The following is a 20,341-nucleotide window of genomic DNA, read 5'->3' as shown; positions in this document are numbered from 1 at the left end:
GCAGGGAGCCTGCTTCCCCCTCTCTCCCGCTCTGCCTGCCTCCCTGCCTGCTTGTGATCTCTGTCAAATAAATAAATAAATAAAATCTTAAAAAAAAAAAAAAAAGGTAAGCTAATTACCCACATTATTTACATTGTTTTCTTTTCCCCTCCCGGATCCAGTGAAGTTTAATTCACATATTTATAGGCATGTAGGATTGAACTCCATTCTTAGAGTCAAGATCCATCTTGGAGCAGGAGACAGGAAAAAGCTCATGAGATCAGGGACATTCCGGGTGGAGACTCTTTATATTCATCCATTCAACAATTAGTTTTCAGGGACCTTTTATAAGACAGGCACTGTTTGAGACTAGAGATGCTTTGTTGAACAAGATCAACCAAGTCCCTGCCCTCACAGAGCATACATTCTAGAAGTGAGATAAATAGTAATCAAGTAAACAGGTAGACATTTAAGAGATTTGATAAAAAATATGAAAGGAAAGGAACAAGGGGAGTTGGTGAGGGAGTGACTATGGCTAGGTTGCATCTATACTAAAAAGGATGATTCAGGGGTCCTCTCTTAGGTGACACTTGCCCAGAGACCTGAATGGATGAAGGGGAATGTGAAAATCTGGGGTTGAAAAGAGGGGAAACAGCAAATGCAAAGACCCCTAAGGAGGAGTCTGCTTGACATTTTTTGAGGAACAGTGAGAAGGCTGGTACGACTAGAGAGGAATGAGCAAGGAAGAAAGTGACAGAGGATGAGGTGAGAGAATTAGACAAGAGTCAAATCCTAGAGGCTGTCATTGGAAGTGTAGGTTTTATTCCAAATGTGATAGGAGACTGCTAGCAGACTTTGAAAGAGAGACTGAGCACGTTTCATTTTTATTTTAAAAGGACTGCTGTGGCTGCCATATAGAGAATGAAATTTAGGGTAAAGGAGTGGTCACAGGGATCACAATTAGGAGGCTATGGCAGTAGACTTGCCAAGAAACAGTGATGCTTGGACTACTTGGTAGAATAGGAAATTGTAAGAAGGAGTGGGGTTTCCCATGTATCTACATCCACAGTCACAACCACATGTATAAGTTAGAGCGTCTGACCTGAATGGTTGATGATAGATTGGATGTAGAGTGGGAGGGAGAAGAATCTAGGGTGATGGGAAGTGGGGGAGCTGCATTATTATGTGGAAAATATCTCAGGGAAGGCGATGACAGGAAATTGTATGGGAGACATTCTGAGGTAAAATGAGATTAGAGCTATGGACATAAGGGCTATAGCTCTCCTTCTTTCTTGGGAGACTTTCTTGTTAACATGACAGGAGGCCCACAAAAGGGAACACTTTTCTCATCCAGTCAGAATCATGAACGCCCTCTGGTCTAGCCCATTCTGCTGGTAAGTCAGAGCAGTCATGGTCAAAGGAAGAGAATTTTACCTTGTTTGCTGGTGGTGGAAAAACTTACTAAAGGATGATCTGTATATATAGAATCTATGCTGTGGATATACTATAAATACATATATTTGCTGTGGATATACCATAAATACCTGTATATATACCTCTTATATTTGTAATAATACTAGGGGTGCCTGGCTAACTCAGTTGGAAGAACATGCATGTGACTGTTGATCTCGAGGTTGTGAGTTCAAGCCCCATGTTGGGTGTAGAGATGACTTAAAAATAAAATCTTTTTTTTTTTTTTTTTTTTAGATTTTATTTATTTGAGAGAGAGCATGAGCTGAAGGGAGGTGGGTGGCAAGCAGACTCCCTGCTGAGCAGGGAACCAGATGTGGGTCTCGGTCCTAGGACCCTGGGATCATGACCTGAGCCCAAGGCAGACACCCAACTGACTGGGCCACCCAGGTGCCCCCAAATAAAATCTTTAAACAAATAAAATAGATATACCAGTGCATATGATATAAATATATCCATTGTGTGCATAAAAATGTTTGCAATTACCTGCAAAGTTATAGATACTTTTCCTTGGTTTACAGTTCAGTACTGATCTGAGTTCCTTCATCCCCTCCCTCATCACCCAGTAATGATTATTCTCAAGCCCAAAGCCTCTCAAAATCCCTTTCTTTCCCCTGCAGGCCCTGGCATACACAGGAAATACCACCTGGACACAGCAACCTTTAGAAACTAAAGAATGTTAGTGCAGGAAGGAAAAGGAAATCCAACCCTTTTACTTTACAGTGGAGGAAACTGAGCCTGAAGAATTAAGACTTAAATAAATTCCCACAGCTGCCCTGTGTTCACAACAGCCTTGACTTTTTCAGACTTATGCATTATGTGCATCTAAAATATTTCTAAAGACCCATATTTGCATTTGCTACGGAGGCTGCCCTAATCAGATTCTAGATTAGCAAAGGGAGAGGGGCTGTGAGGAAAAGGAAAAGGAGGGAAAGAAAGATGGGTTTTGCACATCCTTTCTTTATCCTGGTGAAATTTTCTCAAAGAAGAGTGATCTTCTCTGGGAAAGGGTTTTAATGTGAAACCCAAAAATCAAACTCATGTTATAAAAAAGTCACATTATAAAGGAATCTTATGTCTCATTATCATCACTTCATCTAATTTCCTCTTGGAGCTGTGACCAGAGGGTTGCAGGTTTTACCAGTTCAGCAGGTATAAAGGCTCATACTCTTTAAAGGAGGCTACCTTTTCCAACTGCCATTGCCACGACTTTTATTTTAGTCATACACAGAGGCTGCTCTCATGAATACTGATAAAAACAATACTGAATTCTCCTTATGCACTGTGTTTTGTGTTAAGCATTTGATTGCACTACTCCTCGATCCTTACACCATCTGTGTGGTATGGGTATAGTTACATTTTAGAACGGGGAGACTGAGGCAGCAGGCTCTAAGAGGTAACCTGCCACAGGCCACAGAGGTAAGCAGCGGAAAAGCTATTTGGATACAGTACTCTGAGCACCTAAAAGACTGTATTCTTCTGATTGTTCTCAACGAAGCCTGGCAGTCTTTGGGGAGATGACTCTAAAGCTTGTCCAGTTTCAGCTGGTGACTAAGGTGGGACCAGAGCCCATCCATGCGCTTTGCCCCTAAACGGGGAGATTCGCCATACATTGAAGGCTGTGAATAGAGGTATTTTGGTGGAGAATACGCGATGTCTGGGCTGTCAGATGAAACAGGACCAACATCTTTTAACATTTTCTTGTCGGCTGTGATTTTATTTTAGGGTATTTTCTCCCGTTGTGACACCCTTAGGATGAAAATCTAAGGACAAGTTGGATGAAGGAAAACGTTTAAGAACACGGTCTGCCTTCACCTTGGTTAAACAAATCGAACGGAAACAGTCTGTTCAGATCCGAGTCCCTTCAAAACAGCCCTGACTCCTTGGAACACTGTTGCTCAGCTAGACGTCAAAACTCCAGCGCGCACACAAACGTTCGCGGGGCGCGCCAGCCCGCGCCACGCAGCCTTCTCCTGCAAGCTCAGGTTTCTGAGACAGTCTAGACGCGTGTGTAGCTCCTTCCTCTCTTGGTTCGGGACAGGAAGAAGGGAGAGGGGTCCGGGGCGCACGGCTCGCCGGCTCCGCCTCGCCTGGGATGACGCCCTTCGCGGTCCCGGGAAGGTGCAGGGCAAGCGGGGGCGAGCTGCTGCTCGGAGGAAACGCCTGAGTCTTCCAGCTGGAGCAGAGGGCGAGAAGGAGGGGGAACCTCAGTGCCCGCGGGATCAGCGTGCCCTCCCCGCCCCCGGAAAGGTGCCTTTCTGCCCCTCCCCCATCACCACCGCCTAGGGTTTTGGGCTGTAATATCCCACGCAGTGGGGAGGACTCGGGAGCCCCGCAGGGCCTTGTCTCAACTCCAGCACCCCAAGCGCCCTGTACCCCAAACCCCGTCCCCCGCACGTCTCCAGCCTTCATCCACTATCTCAGCACCCCTGCCCTTATCCCCCATTGTGGCTCTGGCACGCCCAACAGCCCCCGACCACGGCCCCAGCGCACATCCCCTCCCCCCCCCAAAATCCCAACCGCCGGGCGAGCCGGCCCTTCCCGCGCCCTGGGGGTGTCTCCCGAGTCCGGACCCCTGCTGTTTGGGCCGCAGGGAGGAGCCGCAGCCGAGGAAGCCCGGCCCTTCGAGGTCTCAGACTCCCCGGCCCCATGAACATCTAGGTGCGGGGGTTAGCGTTCCAGATGTGGCTCCTGGGCTGCCAGATGCGCGCGCTCCTCCGCTCGGGGCCGGGCGGCGGGCGAGTCTGGACGGACGCGTGGGAGGGGCTGGGAGTTTTCCCTCGGACCTGACTTAAAAGCCACCGGAACCTCTCAGCCCTCCCGGCTTCCCGCCTTGGCCTCCCAGCGTTCCCCGTCGCACCGCCAAACGGAAAAAGTTTCCAACCCATCCCTGCTGCCCTCGGAGCTTCTCAAACCAGAAGGGAAAAACAGGGCCGCTTTAGAGGACTCCCTAAAGAACAACCCTGTGTTTTGACCCAGCGGGCCTAGCTGTGGCCGTGGGACTCCAGGTGCGCAGCCAGCAGCCCGCAGGTGTGGGAGAGAAGTTGCGGTGGGATTACATCTGGGGCTTGCTCTAAAGGGCTCTTTGACCGGTTATGGATTCCATTTTTGAAGTTGGAGGTCGTCTTCCACCTGGTACAAGCAGTTCAGAACGGGAGAAGAGCCAAGCGAACCCTGTGACTCAAACCCCTTGGAATGTGCCTGGAATAATAATGGGGACTTGAAAGGTTTTTACAGCCGGGGTAGCTGGGGGAGCCGAGGCTCCTGCTCCGGCGGTTGGCGGCCGGCCGAGGGGGGCAGCATTGCCTTGTGCAGTATGCTGCATCTGCTAACTGGACAAAAATAGGCAGAGCATCTGGTTTAAATCAACCCAAAAGCATTTCTATCAGCTTAACCCACCGTCTTATGGAACCGACAGAGCAGGGCAAGCCAAGTATATTCCCGGTGCTCTTTTAACACTCCAGCGATAGCTAAACGCAATCACGTTTTACCGCTGGTATTTCTAAGTGTCCTAACGCGCAATTGTCGTTATTTTAATGTTGCGAATTAAACTTCCTTTTCTGAGGTTGTGTGTGGGCATGTGCTCAAGTATTTACATTTGCCAGTAACGTTCTGAATGTGCTGCCCTTTATTTCTCTCTCTCTCGATTTATGTTGTTGATCGGGGAGACCCTCGGATAGTAAAAAGTACCCCATGCCGACATATGGGTTGTTTACACTACTAAATATATAGCCGCATTTCTCTCCTTAAACGCCCTACTCAGAATTCCAAAGGCAAGTTGGAACAAAAGGAAAATGTGTCTGAGTGTAAAGTGAGGATTTGTGCCAAGAATTACAGTCACAGGGTAAATAACCTTGTTTTCTCCTTCATCAGTGGCCACTACCAAATCCCGTTCTTGGAAGGGGGCCAACAGTCTGTCTGGTGGAGGGTGCTGCTAATTAGAGAGAGCCCATAAACCTCCCTGTCAAAGAGGGTATATGACCTTCCCTTCAAGTCTAAACAATAAAGCTGGCTAACTGCAGACCGCGTTGGGCGCTGGCTGCAGCGCGGATTCCCTAAATAGGAACAGGATGAAGGCCAGGCTTGAGAGGTTACCATAGCTCTGCTCTCACACTTTGAGAAATCACTCTACTTCCCAGTATAACTTGTTTCAATTACTCTCCACAATCTATTTAGAGGAGAGCTGCTTTTGGAGAGAGCTCATTGTCTAATCTAAATGAGGAAGCAATTATTGCTTGCTTCAGTCTAATGGGCTTTGAGACTGTGGGGTCAAATAGCAACCAGATCCCATGTAACTGTACTTTGCGCTTTGGAAGATATATATCCTTTTTTTTTTTTTTAAAGATTTTATTTATTTATTTGACAGAGAGATTACAAGCAGGCAGAGAGGCAGGCAGAGAGAGAGGAGGAAGCAGGCTCCCTGCTGAGGAGAGAGCCCGATGCGGGGCTTGATCCCAGGACTCTGAGATCATGACCTGAGCCGAAGGCAGCGGCTTAACCCACTGAGCCACCCAGGCGCCCCGATATATATCCTTTTAATGATAATTACTTATCCTTGCTTTTCTGAGCCCCGTTTTCCCTATTAAGGTTACAATATGAAGGGTTCCCCCCCCTTTCCCCCCTTCATGCTCCGGCGTCTTTTCTAATATGAGAATGTAAGTTATGGTAAGATAAAGACCACAACCTCGACTATACATCGGATAATGTTAAATATTTAAAAAAAAAAATTTTTTTTTTTTTTTTACTTTTTATAGGCATCTTCTTGGAATATAGCAACAGAGAGTACCCCCAAGTCTTCCCTCCTTTGTCTCATTTACCTCCCTGGAAGCCCCCTGGCAAGCTTTCCTTTTATACAACATGTTGTGAACTATAAATAATACAGTCCCACTTTCCTAGAACATATGGAAACTGTCCCCTGCCATATATATGAACTGTACTTGCTTTCAACTTATAAGATTGAATAAAGTTCATCTCCTGTGTAAAAAGGCATTTGGCCTTTTTTTGTGTGTGTGTTTTATTGGTTAAAACCCAATATGGAACAATGCATGAGAATTCTTGTGAACAGAGCCCATAAAAGGGTTTATAAGGTGTGGTGTGAAGGGAGGAAGCCACAGAGCAAGTGCTGGTGGGGAAGGAGAGGAAGGAAGGAAGGAAAGCACTTCCTGCGAGGATATTCCATTCGTTGAAGCTACATCCTCTCTTCAAATCTCTTCCTGTTTGTCTTAGCCAATAATTGATAGTAAATTATGTCTTTATTTTTCCTCTCCATTTGAAGAGCATCTTTTTTCTCTCCTGATTGAAGCTACTCTAAGAGTGAAATCTCTTAACATCACATCACTCAAAAACCTCATTCCATTTAATCTTCTGAGAAATAATCCAAAATTTTTGTATAATATATGCTAAGAATAATTTCTATGTGAGCTGTTTAAATGGTCTGTGATTGCCAAGACAATGGAGTGTGATGGAATTAACAAGAGTCTGAAGTCACAAATATTGTGGTTGGGTCCTAAGCTGGTCAATATTGAGTCCTGGGGGGCGTTTGTGTGGCTCAGTCAGTTGGGTGTCCAACTCTTGATTTCAGCTCAGGTCATGATCTCAGGGTCATGAGACTGAGCCCTGCCTCGGGCTCCCCTGCTTTAGATTCTCTCCTGCTCCCACTCCCCTGCTGACATGTGTCCTCTTTTTCCCTCTCCCTAAAATGAATAAATAAAATCTTAAGAAAAAAAAAATACAGAGAGTCCTGGTTTCTGCATCTGCAAAACAAGGTGATACCTCTATCCAAAGTGTGAAAACAAACTGATGTACATGTTAGCTATCATGACTGAATGTAAGAGGCGTTAAAAGCCATACAAAGTAGTTTTCCTCTTCCAAACAAACCCCATGCTGCAACATTCCCTTTCTTTATAAGATAAACTCATCAAACCCAAGACTTGCAATTTCGACATTTAATTTTATATTTCAGGGTAAATATTTTCTTCTGGAATTTAGTTAGGAATACTGTGGTGGTTAATTTTATGTCAACAAAGTAGGCCACAGCATTCAGACATTTGGTCAATGGTTAGTCTAGATGTTACCGTGAAGGTATTTTTTAGATGAGATTAACATTTAGCTACTCAAGTAGATTTTTAATAAAGCCTATTACCCTTCATAATGTGGGTAGCCCTCATCCACTTAGCTGAAGGTTTTAAGAGGGAATTCACCTACAGTATACTTTGGAACAGAAACCTCAGCTCTTCCCTGGGTCTCCAGTAAGCAGTCCTGGCCTACAGATTTGAGACTTGACGACGAAGTCCTCCCCTCCTTATCTTTCTCTACACACATGCATGCACTCATTCACATCTATTGGTTCCATTTCTCTGGAGAACTCTAATACAGATAATACTCTTGATTCTTGCTACTACCATGATCTGCTGGTAACACTCAAATTTAGAGTAACTGAAATTAGGTGTACCATTCTGAGGGGGGAAAATCTCTACCTTTTCTGATTATCCCCAATTCTTTCTCAGCACTTTGAAACAGCATCATGTCAAAACAGTATAATTCAGCCAGTTACTCTAACCTGCTCCATCAATTATTCTCACTCACTCCCCGCCCCCGCCCCAAAATTTAGCATTAAAGAATGCTGGGAAGAGAAATATTTTTCTCCTAAGGGTGATGGGCAAGACCACCTGCCCCTTTCCTTCCCCTCCCTGCTTTCTTCACAACCTTTTTCTATCTCCCAAAGATACCGGTTGAAAAGATGATGCTGTGACAGTTCCATGGGATCAAGATTGAGTCACCTTGAAAATTTGTAAGGCTACAAAAAATGTTGTAAGGTCTCAAGAAATTCTGCCCTAAATAAAGGTTATGCTCTGAGTATTCCAGGTGAGAGCTGAAGGGGAGGAGAGTTGAATAGTCAGATTCAGGATTTAGGCAAACCTCATTTTATCATGCTTCACTTTATTGGGCTTTGCAGATTCTTTTTTTTTCTTTTCTTTGACAAATTAAAGGTTGTGGTAAGCCTGCATTGACACATGTACGGGCACCATTTTCCCAACAGCATTTGCTCAACTTTGTGTTTTTGTGCTACATTTTGGTGATTCTCACAATATTTCGAACCCTTCCAACTATATTTGTTACGGAGATCTGTGATCAGTGATGAATGACTAGCATTTTTAAGCAATATTTTTTAATAAAAGTCTGTGCATTTCTTTTTAGGCATAATGTTGGTGCACATTTAATGGACTACAGTAGAAGGTAAATTTATGTCTAACATTCATTTGCCTTGCTTTATTGCGATACTTGTTTCACTGCGGTGGTCTGGAACTAAACTGGCGATTTCTCGGCAGTCTGCCTGTAATTTCGGATGGAGTCAAAAGGGCTTAGGACTGTATTGGATCTAAGAAGTAAGGAAAAGAAGGGAACCAAGGATGAAAAACCAAACAAATAAGCAAACAAAAACCTGCTCTGAGAGAAACCAAATAAATTATTTGATAACCTACAAGAAATCCCAGCATAAATCATCCTCAAATAATTCAAACATTTGGTTTTTAAAAAGCGAGAATTAATTCCCTTAAATTGTTATGCTACCCCACTTGGATCCAGGTGTTGTGCAGAAACACGGTAGTGCTGCTCCACACAGCAGGTACTCGAGGAGTATTTCTACATGAAAAAAATGGATGCTACTCTGATTTGCACACAATGCCAAAATACCATGTCTTCCTTTTTTCCTCCTCTTTTGCTTTTAATCTGGGATTGCCAGAAAAGCTAAGGCTAAACTTGGCGATTTTCCTGCTTCTGCCGAGCAGTCTTTTAGTATCCTGCATATATAGCCAATGATCAATCTTGTGCTTTAAAATTTCACTTCAAAGCTTTATCTTATAAAAAGCAATTTAAAGAATACTACCAAACCCAGACCCCAAGGAGTGTTTCAAGGCTAGAATATTGATGGGAGAGGTAAAAGGGGTGGGGTGGGGGGAATGTTTTCCACGAACAATGGATCGGTCTCTGAGACATGATTTTTGTTCCATGAATCTCTTTCTTCAGAACAGTGAACCACTTAAAGGGAGAATAAAATACTGGGGAAAATGCTGCTGTTCATATACCCATTGTGTCTTTTTAAATTTTTATTTAAGTTTCTAACTTCTTTGGATCATCACAAGGATATACCTCCTAATAAAGATGAAAACATAACTCCATTTGGAAATACTTTAACACATTATATAGCATAATGAAGTAACACACACAAAAAAAACCTTTTTAAACATAGGATTTCTCTCTAAAGCTTAAATGTGAGGCAGACAGACGTCTGACTTTAAAACAGATGGAACCCCAGAACATTTCCAGGATACATAAATCTGAATTTTGTGTTATATTTTATGTCTGAAACAGCGAACCAATACAAATTGATGGATAGGGTTTCTGTACTAATTTTTTTTTATTTTTATTTTTTATTTTTATTTATTTATTTATTTTTAAAGATTTTATTTATTTATTTGACAGAGAGAGATCACAAGTAGACGGAGAGGCAGGCAGAGAGAGAGAGAGAGGGAAGCAGGCTCCCCGCTGAGCAGAGAGCCCGACGCTGGCCTCGATCCCAGGACCCTGAGATCATGACCTGAGCCGAAGGCAGCGGCTTAACCCACTGAGCCACCCAGGCACCCTAATTTTTTTTTTTTAATATATCTTCCCATTCCAACAACCAAATTTAACAATTCAGTGTTTCTTTGTAATTCTATGACCATTCCAGAATGTATATGATTTTTTTAATGATTTGCTCTGTGATTTAGAATCTTAACCATGTGCAGGTTATCTATTATGTAACATGTAATATGTACATAACATTATATACATAGTCCCTGATAAATAATATAAATTTATGGAACCCAACATAGGTACTCTGACACACACAAAACCATACAAGTTGTCACTAATAAAATGAGTTTATTTTATATTAAAGTTTTCAAAAAACACATTTGTAAAGTTATCCCCATACTGGGCCTAAAGAGAGCCTTTACAAAGAGTTTAAAAAATTACAAAACTGCTTTCTTTTAACTATGAAAGTATACAGATTTAAGAGGTGTTAGGAGAAAATGTTAATTCATTCTCAATTTTTAAAAAGTTAATATACAACAAATCTGTAGGATGCTACTAGAAGATTAAATCTTAACCATTTAGAAGAAAAAGCTGTATTTTTTTCAGAAAGTTTTACTCTTAAATGATATTTACTAAGAAATATACACTGCATATAATAGAAACAATGATCTCAAAATTGCTTAATTGCTTTGGAAATGAATCAGCCTATAGGAACATGTAGGGAGTTGCTTGTCAATACATATTAACTCCTTAATTTTCCTGACAAAAGAAAATCAAAATAAAAATTCAGTTCACTCCAATTAAACATACAAATTACTGATATTTAATAGAAGATAGCATTGGATTATTTTTAACAACACAAAAGTTCAAGTATTACAGAAGCTCAAACTATGTTATTTCAAAAAAGGAAATGAACGAAGACATATTTATCTAACCAGGGTTTTACAGAAATTTGGAATATTTACATATTTTATAACACTGTAGGAATCTTTGGTGGTGACATATGGATTCAATTCCCTGAAAACACTTTAATAATTTTGTTCCATCAATCTGTGTAGTCAAGTATTTATAATCAGTAATGCTGGCAGTTACCACTTTCTAGCCAAATCCACATACACATAGTGAATTGTGTGGAGGGAATCTTGTGTGGGACCTACATGGGTTTACATAATTAATTACTTACCAATGAGACGTACTTCTGGCTTTTTATCCCAGAAAAAAACACGGTAAACGAAAGAACAGATCAACTGTCACTTCCAAACAAACTTGGGAAATAGTTAATATTAATGCACAAGTTGAATGAATATATAATAAGATAAAACACCGGGTACAATTTCTGCATAAATTTTAACAGCTACCATAATAGCGCCTTATATAGGCTTGTGCAGCATCTGATGCCCCTTCACCAAATGGTGGTGTTGGGGAAGCAAGGCACTGTGGTCGAGAGAGAAATTTACCTCTTTTAAAAGCAGTGGACTCAAGCAGAGAACCAAAAATGATCTGTTCCACTTTAAAAGAGACAAAGGTTTATAAGCTTCTCATACTAAGTTCCAAGGAAAGGGCATGGTAAAACACACACAAGAGAAAAGCAGCAAAATTTCAGAAATGTAAGGAAAGGAGAGAAAGGAAATAATGGAATAGCAAAGTGACATTCACTGCGTCTAAGGCTATAATAGAAACAGATCAGAGGAGGCACTGTATGGGGAGATGTGATGAAAAAGGACATGCATTACCCCTTTGCGACCTGTGGTGTCTTGTTTGTAGAAGTGTAGAGGGATAAATAATGTCTCCAATTTAGAACAGTACTTATGAATTTACTTTAATTAAGGAACTGGTTTAATACTCAGATCTGACTTAGAAAAGGTAAAATGGAGCAGAGCAGCCCACACAGGTAATGTTTTCATGTAGAGTCACTTACATGACCTTGTCAGGCAACTTGACATGACACCGCCTTTGGGCAGGAAAGACAAACATGGAGAAGCATTTGTATTAAGTCTGGTATTAGGCAATATATGTAAAACTCTCTTCCAAGAGTTTATAATCAGAATTCCTAGCAATTTTGAACACAAATTAGAGAATTTTTCTAGAAACTCAAAGGCTACAAATTAGTCAAGGTAAAGCAGATGAAGATATTCATGGAATTAAACTTTTGGAGAAAAGAAGTTGAGCGAATTTTTTCTTGATGTTATATATCAAGAATGTGAGATAGTCCAGAAAATGTTTTAAGACTTGTATCAAGAGCAGTGTATTGATTAAACTAAGGTACTCTTAAATAAACATTCTGTTCTCTGCCAACACTCTGAAGAGGTCCTGAATATACATTGCCAGCTGGTTTCATTTCTTAAAAAGGTAGAACAGTAAAAGATATCACAAATCTCATCATTGGTTTTTTCTTTTTGACAAACAGAACAGTCAAGTCAATTACCTGAATTAACTGTACGAATCTGACTACTGATCACTAAAACCACCACCAGAAATAGAGACTTCATAATGCATAGTTTATCAATTCCACCTAAAAAAGCCTCCGCGTTCCGTAACTCAAAATCTCTTGGATTAAAAAACATTTTTCTAATATCTATTCTAGTAGCTTCTAGTACATAAGATTAATATCTGCATTTTGCATTCGCACCTATCTTCAGGAAATGAAATCAGCCAGGAGATGGGAGGTTTAAGTGATTCTGGTCAATATAGATTTATAAATCAGCAGCACTTATCAGTGCTAGGCATGTGAGTGGACCAACTGCTGGATAACTTCAGGACCCTGTTTCACAAAAACTATTTCTAAATGCTGAAAATGTAACCAGTGTTAACAAGAACATGCTGAGTTCAACTATGATGTATGGAAAACTGGCAGATGTTTAAAACAGTTTCTTACCTACAGAGGATTAGATAGTTAAAAATAGTTCAAGTTGAACAATGAGCTGTAGTTTCATATTATTAGAATCTAATGAACTTAAATGAAACCCACAGGAAAAGAGATGACAAAATTCAAGGCATACATGTGACATGTCGGGATGTGACAAATAAAAATAAAGACAGTGTCAATAAAACTTAAACATACAGTTGCAAATAAGTAAACAATTTTCAAGTGTGCAAAACTAGTCAGGAATAAAAGTGCTATGTGGAAACCTGGCTTTCAAATATTTGTTTTGAAAACTTTCAGTCAATGGTGGAAAAACCAGAAAGTATTAAAAAAGTAAAAATTTAAAGAATACATAAAACACGCTGTATCTTACATTATGCCCTTGTCCTATCACTGCTGGATCAGAGGCCTATTTAATTACTATCCTCATGTGATCGACAGAATATAAATGGAGGTAAACACAAATACAACAGCACAAAGGCTGATGTATCTTAAACCATAAAAGGACTCTTTTCAAGTATTCTGTGGGCTTGTGTTTCATCTTAACATCCCAGGCACTCAGTGTCGTTGAAGACTTTGAAAACAGGTAACACAATTTTCTATTACTTCTGAGATATATATACATACACATAAATAAGCTTTGCATAACTACCTTTAGTAGTCAGGATATGGAAGTAATGGTGAAAGAAATAAAAGCTAAAAAATTGATGAAAATAAACCCTATCACCACCACAATTTAAAGTATTATTTTAATGTGTAAATCCTGAATGAATAACGTTAGCAAAAAAGTCAATGTATTAGTGTAACTTGTCTTGGGATTCTTTAAGTGCAGATGACTAAAAATACACCTGTGGTCTCTTCTTCACTCTGTATTTTAGGGATCCATATCGCACCTGAAGAGAGAAATGTGTCATGATTACAAATCAGATGATGACTTTTGAACTTCGGGAGAACTGAACAGTTCATGATCATAGTAATAATTTTTTAACTTTTCTAATAGGAAGAAGCTGTTATCCTAGAAGTGTGCCTCTATACACACTTCTGAAGACCTCCTGCTGACGTCCTCAAAAATGGAGTGGACACTACGTTGCGTAGATGCTGTAGGCTATCACCAATGATAACCAACAAAAACATTAACTGTTGTTAGTTCTGCTTTGCCTGGTCTGCCAATGGTTCACAATGATCAGAGGCCACAGACTGGATTCCTCCTCCACTTTCCGGACACTTTCTTACAAAGATGATGTATTATTATGGATAAACTTCTAGTTCATCCCCATGCGAGGTTGGTTCAAAGCAGAAGTAGGTAGCTATTTTTGTTAGTTGCTCTCTTCACCTGTGTGAAGGGCTGGCACGGGGTGCTCATGACCACTGCAGGACTTGCTCTATGACAATACCATTTTCTACTCACAGGGGAAGTAGGGAGTGAGCATTTTGTAAATTCCCAGAGATCCTAATGTATCCGATCTGAACAGAGAATTTTAAATGTAACTGCCGATCTCCCCCTCTGTCCTTCCTTTATGGATCATTAGTATCCTGAGTGATAATGCAACAGGGAAAGCCTTTAAAAGGAATCATTAGGAAGACAGCTCTGTACCTGACTAACCTCTTTGCGGCCTTTCACGGTTTTCACAGATTTCATGCTTTGCGATCTTCGCAGCCCTTTGTGCGTTAACATCTCATCATCTGAATACGGCCCCTCCGCTTCTTCATCGGTTTTCTCGTCTCCGTCCTTCAGTGGAATTCCATAACCTAAACAAGTCATCAAAACCAGCATGTTTTGGTGAGAGGACAGCACTCCGTCCGTTCGTCCGAGTGTACCTCTTTGCCTGGTTTGCAGTCGCCCCCTCACTCCCCTCCCTTTCTCATCTGGAAAGTGCTCCCTGCCCCTTATCATCAGTCTCTGCCCTGCGCACTATTCTAGATGAAGCTGATACAAGTTTCCCCCGACCATTCCTATTTTTACTATGCGCTTTTCAGAACAACTCAAAATAATTTAGTTTTGAGTAGGTAACACCTTGTTCAAAACTCAGAGAGTATAAGCAGGTATATGCTGAGAGAGATCTCTTTATGAGCTCTAGACAATCTAAGCAATCTTGTGTTTTACTGAGTTTGTCATTTGTGCCTTTGACTTTCATGAGAAATGAAGGTTTCCTGCCCACCAAGTGTCAAAACTTTCATCGAGATTGGGAATGGGAGGGTAAATGTAAGGAGTCAAATAACACCCCAAAGGGGTTGGAACCTGGGGCGAGATGTTAACAGGGGGCAGGTGATGGAGATGTTAAGCCAACACTGTTGCAGCTGCTGAGATACAAGCCAGCTGGACAGGCTACAGTAATTGGAAACACCATGGGCTGTGATGACAGATGTTAGTCAAAGCAAACAGCCAGCCTCGGGAAGGTCAGAGTGAAGCCGTGCGGGCATGCTAACAGGCTGCTCTGCATAGCTCCAGAAGACTGAACATTGGCCAATCCGCAAACATCCAGGTAGTCAGGCTGGTTATTGTCAGGAAGTCTGACAGCATTCCCGTGCTGGGATTCAGAGATCTGAAGCCTGGGTTCTCAAGCTCAGTAGTTTATTAGTATAGACTGATTAGCACACATGCGGAATCATCTGGAGCACTTGCTAATACAAAGACTGCTGGGAGGAGGGTGGGGCTGAGAATCTCTGTCTCCCACAAGCCCCCAGGTGACGCTGATGCCACTCAGGGCCTGCATTTTTGAGAGCCACCGCTTGGATGGAGCAACACAGGGGCCCAATTCTATAGCAAGCAGAGTGCTAGAAAGATAGAAGCAATCAGTTAGAAAGACAAGGGGGAGGTTAGGTTACAAGGCCCCATTAAGTTTCAAATTCTCCTTCACTAAGGATAAGGCGCATGAATATCTAAATCCTCAGGTGGAGGAAAAAAGTTTTCCCAGGTTCAGGAGGGGCCAAGGGATGGACTCCTTGCACGTGAAGAGAAGACATAGTAAACGTTTATTAATCGGCTCTCCCAGGCCACGAATAACTTCAGACTCATGAAACAAACCATGAAGAGTTGTGAATAAGCTTCTTAGTCTCATAATAAGATACACACCTTTAATTATACATTATACAAGTATAATTTTATGCTGCCAGACTTCTGGGCTAAAAATTAGGAAGGATTTGGGAGTAGAATCAGTCATAATTTAGGCCAAGATCCTTTGTTCTCCTGACTCAGTCCAGGGAATTGTGTTCTAGGTAGAAGGGAGAGCACCTGCTGGGGACCATGGTGGGGTGTGGGGAGGGGTCAGGGGCGGGGCAGCTGCTTGCTGTTAAGACCAGCGTGGCCCAGGGAGGGACTGAGTCAGTGGTCCAGGCAGGAAGCTCATAATACGGTATTACCTGGGGAAAGAATGTACATACAGAAACAGGAAAAACAACAATGAAACCATTAGAGCTCCTGAAAGTGGGCTTTTAGGTGATATAAAAAAATTTTTTAGTATTATTTTTATAATTGGGGAAAATAAGACAGAAAATTGTTTTTAGGTTGCCATTTCTAGATTCTTCTCTATTCCTGTTGCTTCCACAATATTCCTGATCCCAATAAAACTAAGGTAAAACGCAGAATGAGGAATCAAGGAAAGAGAAAGGAAGCAACTGTGACCAGAAAGTTCTCTAAGGTAACAGATGAAGCATAAGACTACAACAGGTCAACAAACATGACCCTTGTTATTTTAATTGCCCCTCACTTTATGAATATGATTAGGAATTGGACCTTCATTCAAAAGAGGATTATATATACAGCTTATCCTTTCTTTGTTTCCTAATTTCAGGTAACAAATCTCGTTAGCTCCCTAATTATGGTTTCAGAGAAATTGATGGATTGATTCGTTGTTCCACAAATATTAAAAAAAATTCTAGGGCAGTGAGCTAAATTACTGGGAAACAATGATCGAAAAGACACAACTGAAAAAAAAAAAAAAAAAAAGAAAAAAAGAAAAGACACAACTGTCATTTTTTACCCAAAGAAACTTATAGTCCAATAGGGGAACCAGACTTTAATGGGCATTACTGCAACAGATGCTATAAATCCAAGATAAGGATGAGGTACAATGGGAGCCCACAGTGAGATAATCAACTCAGCCTGGGGGCAGGGGGCATTAGGGGAGAGAGAGGACTTCTTGTAGGAGGTGGTGGCTAACCTCTGAAGGCTCATGATTCTGTACAACTAGCACATGATGGAATGGGAGAACAAGGCAGGGGAGCTACTGAGTTTGGACCTCATCAGAGAGTAAATATGGGGGGGCCACTGAAGCATTTCAAGCAGAAGGATAACATGATGACATCTGGGGTCTTTCAAAGATTCTTTTTACACTTTGGGGAATGAATCAGAAGTGGATGAAAGCTGGAAGCAGGGAGGTTACTGCAGTATGGCAGGTCAGAAATGACGGGGTCCAAGGAGCAAAGAAAGAGACAGTAGCCAAACTGGGGCTCTATTAGAAGATGGAATTGACAAGTTTAACTTAGCAATTTACTCAACCAAACCGTGCATCAAAAAGACAGGGGTCGGGGCGCATGGGTGGCTCAGTGGGTTAAAGCCTCTGCCTTCGGCTCAGGTCATGGTCCCAGTGTCCTGGGATCGAGCCCCACATCGGGCTCTCTGCTCACCAGGGAACCTGCCTCCTCCTCTCTCTCTCTCTGCCTGCCTCTCTGCCTACTTGTGATCTCTCTCTATGTCAAATAAATAAATAAAATCTTAAAAAAAAAAAAAAAAAAGACAGGGGTCAAGTCAAATACCTTCACTAAAACATGCATCTTCTATTCCACTTAAAAATCTGGAAATGAGTATGAATGAAGATTCTGCTGTGAGTGGTGGAAATGTTAATCAAAGTTGTCCAAGCATTTATAAGTGTTGGGAGCAGCGGGGAGAGGCGAGACTATGAGGGAAGCCCAGATCTGGGTGCCATCCTACAGCAGGCACTCGGCGGGCGGGCGGAGTGCTTGATGGGACTGACAAGCCGGGGCAAAGTGAAGCTGCTGGTGCCATTCAAAGTGTTTTTGATCATCACTGATCTACACTGGACAGAGTCTTTGCAGGCAGGAGTAGTGACTGGGGACCCAAGGCTGTATGACCCGGGCTCTGTCTCCACTTTAGGAAACTGAGCTGGTATTCCCATAGCTCCATCTGAGAGTTGGTATATTTTAAGATTCTTCCCCTTATGGTAATAGTAAAAGCCAACATTAATCCAGTACTTTGCAATCCACTGCTTTAAGCAGGTTCTACATATTAACCTAAGTGCAAAATCACAGAAAGTTTGACCCGGAAGGAGACCTATGTTAGAAGACGGGTGTACCTGACCACCTTTTAGCGGTGAGACCAGGCCTCTCCAGGCCTTTGCTTTCTTGTACGGTAAGGTGGTGAGACAGATAAGAGCTGATGAATGGTAACTCTGACCCAGTTGAGCTGTCAGGAGCATTATGTTGAGGGGGCCTGTGAGCCAGAGTGGGAAAGTACCAAAGAAAGTACCAAAGTCCTTCAGCAACGGCTGCCACCGTGGGAACTAGAGCAGGGAGCAGGCATGACACCTGTTTGCCATCTTTGACTAAAGCAGTGCTAAGGTTGTTACCTGCTCAAATTACTGAATTCCTAGTTCCAGCCCAACTGTACCACAAAGTGTAGCCTTTTTATAAATGAGAAAGAGAACCTTGGACACCTCATTTCTGTCACTGACTATGTAGTTATTAGCTCCTGACAGGTATTTTAATCTCCTTCTGCCTCAGTTTAATTAACTAAAAAAAGGGGCACCTGGGTGGCTCAGTTGGTTGAGCGTCTGCCTTCTGCTCAGGCCATGATCTTGGGGTCCTGGAATCAAGCCCCATGTCGGGCTCCCTGCTCAGCAGGGAGCCTGCTTCTCCCTCTGCTATTCCCCCTGTTTGTGCTCTCTTGCTCATACTCTCTTAAGTAAATGATTAAAATCTTAAACAATTATTTGAAAAATAAAGATTAGGGGCATCTGGGTGGCTCAGCTGGTTAAGTGTCTATCTGCCTTCAGCTCAGATCATGATCCCAGGGTCCTGGGATCGAGCCCCACATAGGGGGAGTGGTGTCTGTTTGCTCAGTGGGGAGTCTGCTTCTACCTCTGCCCCTGCTGGTGCTCTGTCAAATGAATAAAATCTTTAAAAAAATAAAAATAAAAAAATAAAGATGAAATACTTAAACTGTGTAGTCATCTTAAGGAGTAAATAAATATGTAAAGCACCTAAAGCAAAACAAAAAAATATGTGTTTTATTTCTTTATTTACTGCTATTGAAACTGAATATTGGGCTGTTTTTAACTGATACGGACGCAGCAGTATCTTTGCAGAAAAAATATTCCCACTTATTACAATGTGGTGTTCTTTCAGGGAATGTGAACACCATGTTCAAGGTGTCCATTTTCTTACAAAGAAGCATTTGTGCCGTAGTGACAACATGCAAACTTAAATCACTTCATCAAAGTAGGACTTCTCTTGACCACTTAACCTCAAACCACTCAGAGCAGGACACTATGAGTTTTCAAATTGGACTCAAATTTCCAGATATTTGAGTTTGCTTGTGGGAACAAGCAGAGCATCTGAGGTAAATGTATTGATCACATGAACCAGTACACAGACTTAGCAATGTGGATGCAATTACCACACTGAAAAAATTACTATTTTTTCTTGAGGAATTCTGAAGTAAATGAATAAAAAAATAATTCATGACATAAAAAAAATGAGTATCAGGGCGCCTGGGTGGTTCAGTCGGTGAAATGTCTGCTTTCAGCTCAGGTCATGATCCTGGGGTCCTGGGATCGAGCCTCATGTCAGGTTCCCTGCTCACCAAGGAATCTGCTTCTCTCTCTGCCTTTCCGCCTGCTCATGTGCTGTCTCTCTCTCAAATAAATAAATACAATCTTTTAAAAAAGTGAGTATCTTAAATATTTCTCAAAAGGAAGAGTACTGGGATGCCTGGGTGGCTCAGTTGGTTAAGGGCTGCCTTCGGCTCAGGTCATGATCCCGGCGTCCTGGGATCGAGTCCCACATCAGGCTCCCTGCTCAGCGGGGAGCCTGCTTCTCCCTCTGCCTCTGCCTGCCACTCTGTCTGCCTGTGCTCACTCTCTCTGACAAAGAAATGGGTAAAATCTTTAAAAAGAAAAAAAAAAAAGGAAGAGTACTGTTCTTTTTCGTTTTGAAAATAGGTTGATTTAAAAAAAAAAAATCACTGAAGTCCCATACTCAGAACTGAACACTGTTGATATTTCAGCAATACCCTTCCAGACTCTTTCCTATGCATACACATTTGAAAAATAATTCCAATATATTAATGCATTTCATCTATTTATTGTATCTCTACAGCACTTTGTTTATTGTTAGTTTATTTCCCCACGATCTGGATCTTTTCATGTCAGCAAGTACGGACTGAATGTATGAATTTTCATGGCTAATAAACCACACTTCTGCTTAACCAGGTATTAA

At 41.8% G+C, this 20,341-nt stretch overlaps 1 protein-coding gene across 1 annotated transcript in view; it reads right to left on the bottom strand.

Annotated features, from left to right (window-relative positions):
• Positions 1–10,354: 10,354 nt before the first annotated feature.
• Positions 10,355–20,341, bottom strand: part of REEP3 (receptor accessory protein 3) — a 99,894-nt gene continuing 89,907 nt past the window's right edge. The window contains 2 exon segments of the mRNA XM_053447791.1: positions 10,355–13,779; positions 14,490–14,635. Of these exon segments, the coding sequence (XP_053303766.1) occupies positions 13,723–13,779; positions 14,490–14,635 (203 nt within the window). The 3' untranslated portion in view covers positions 10,355–13,722.

Source organism: Lutra lutra, chromosome 14 (genome assembly GCF_902655055.1).
Source record: "Lutra lutra chromosome 14, mLutLut1.2, whole genome shotgun sequence".
Classification (NCBI taxonomy): Eukaryota; Metazoa; Chordata; class Mammalia; order Carnivora; family Mustelidae; genus Lutra; species Lutra lutra.
Note: the sequence above shows the minus strand (reverse complement) of the source record. Positions and strands in the feature narration are given on the sequence as shown.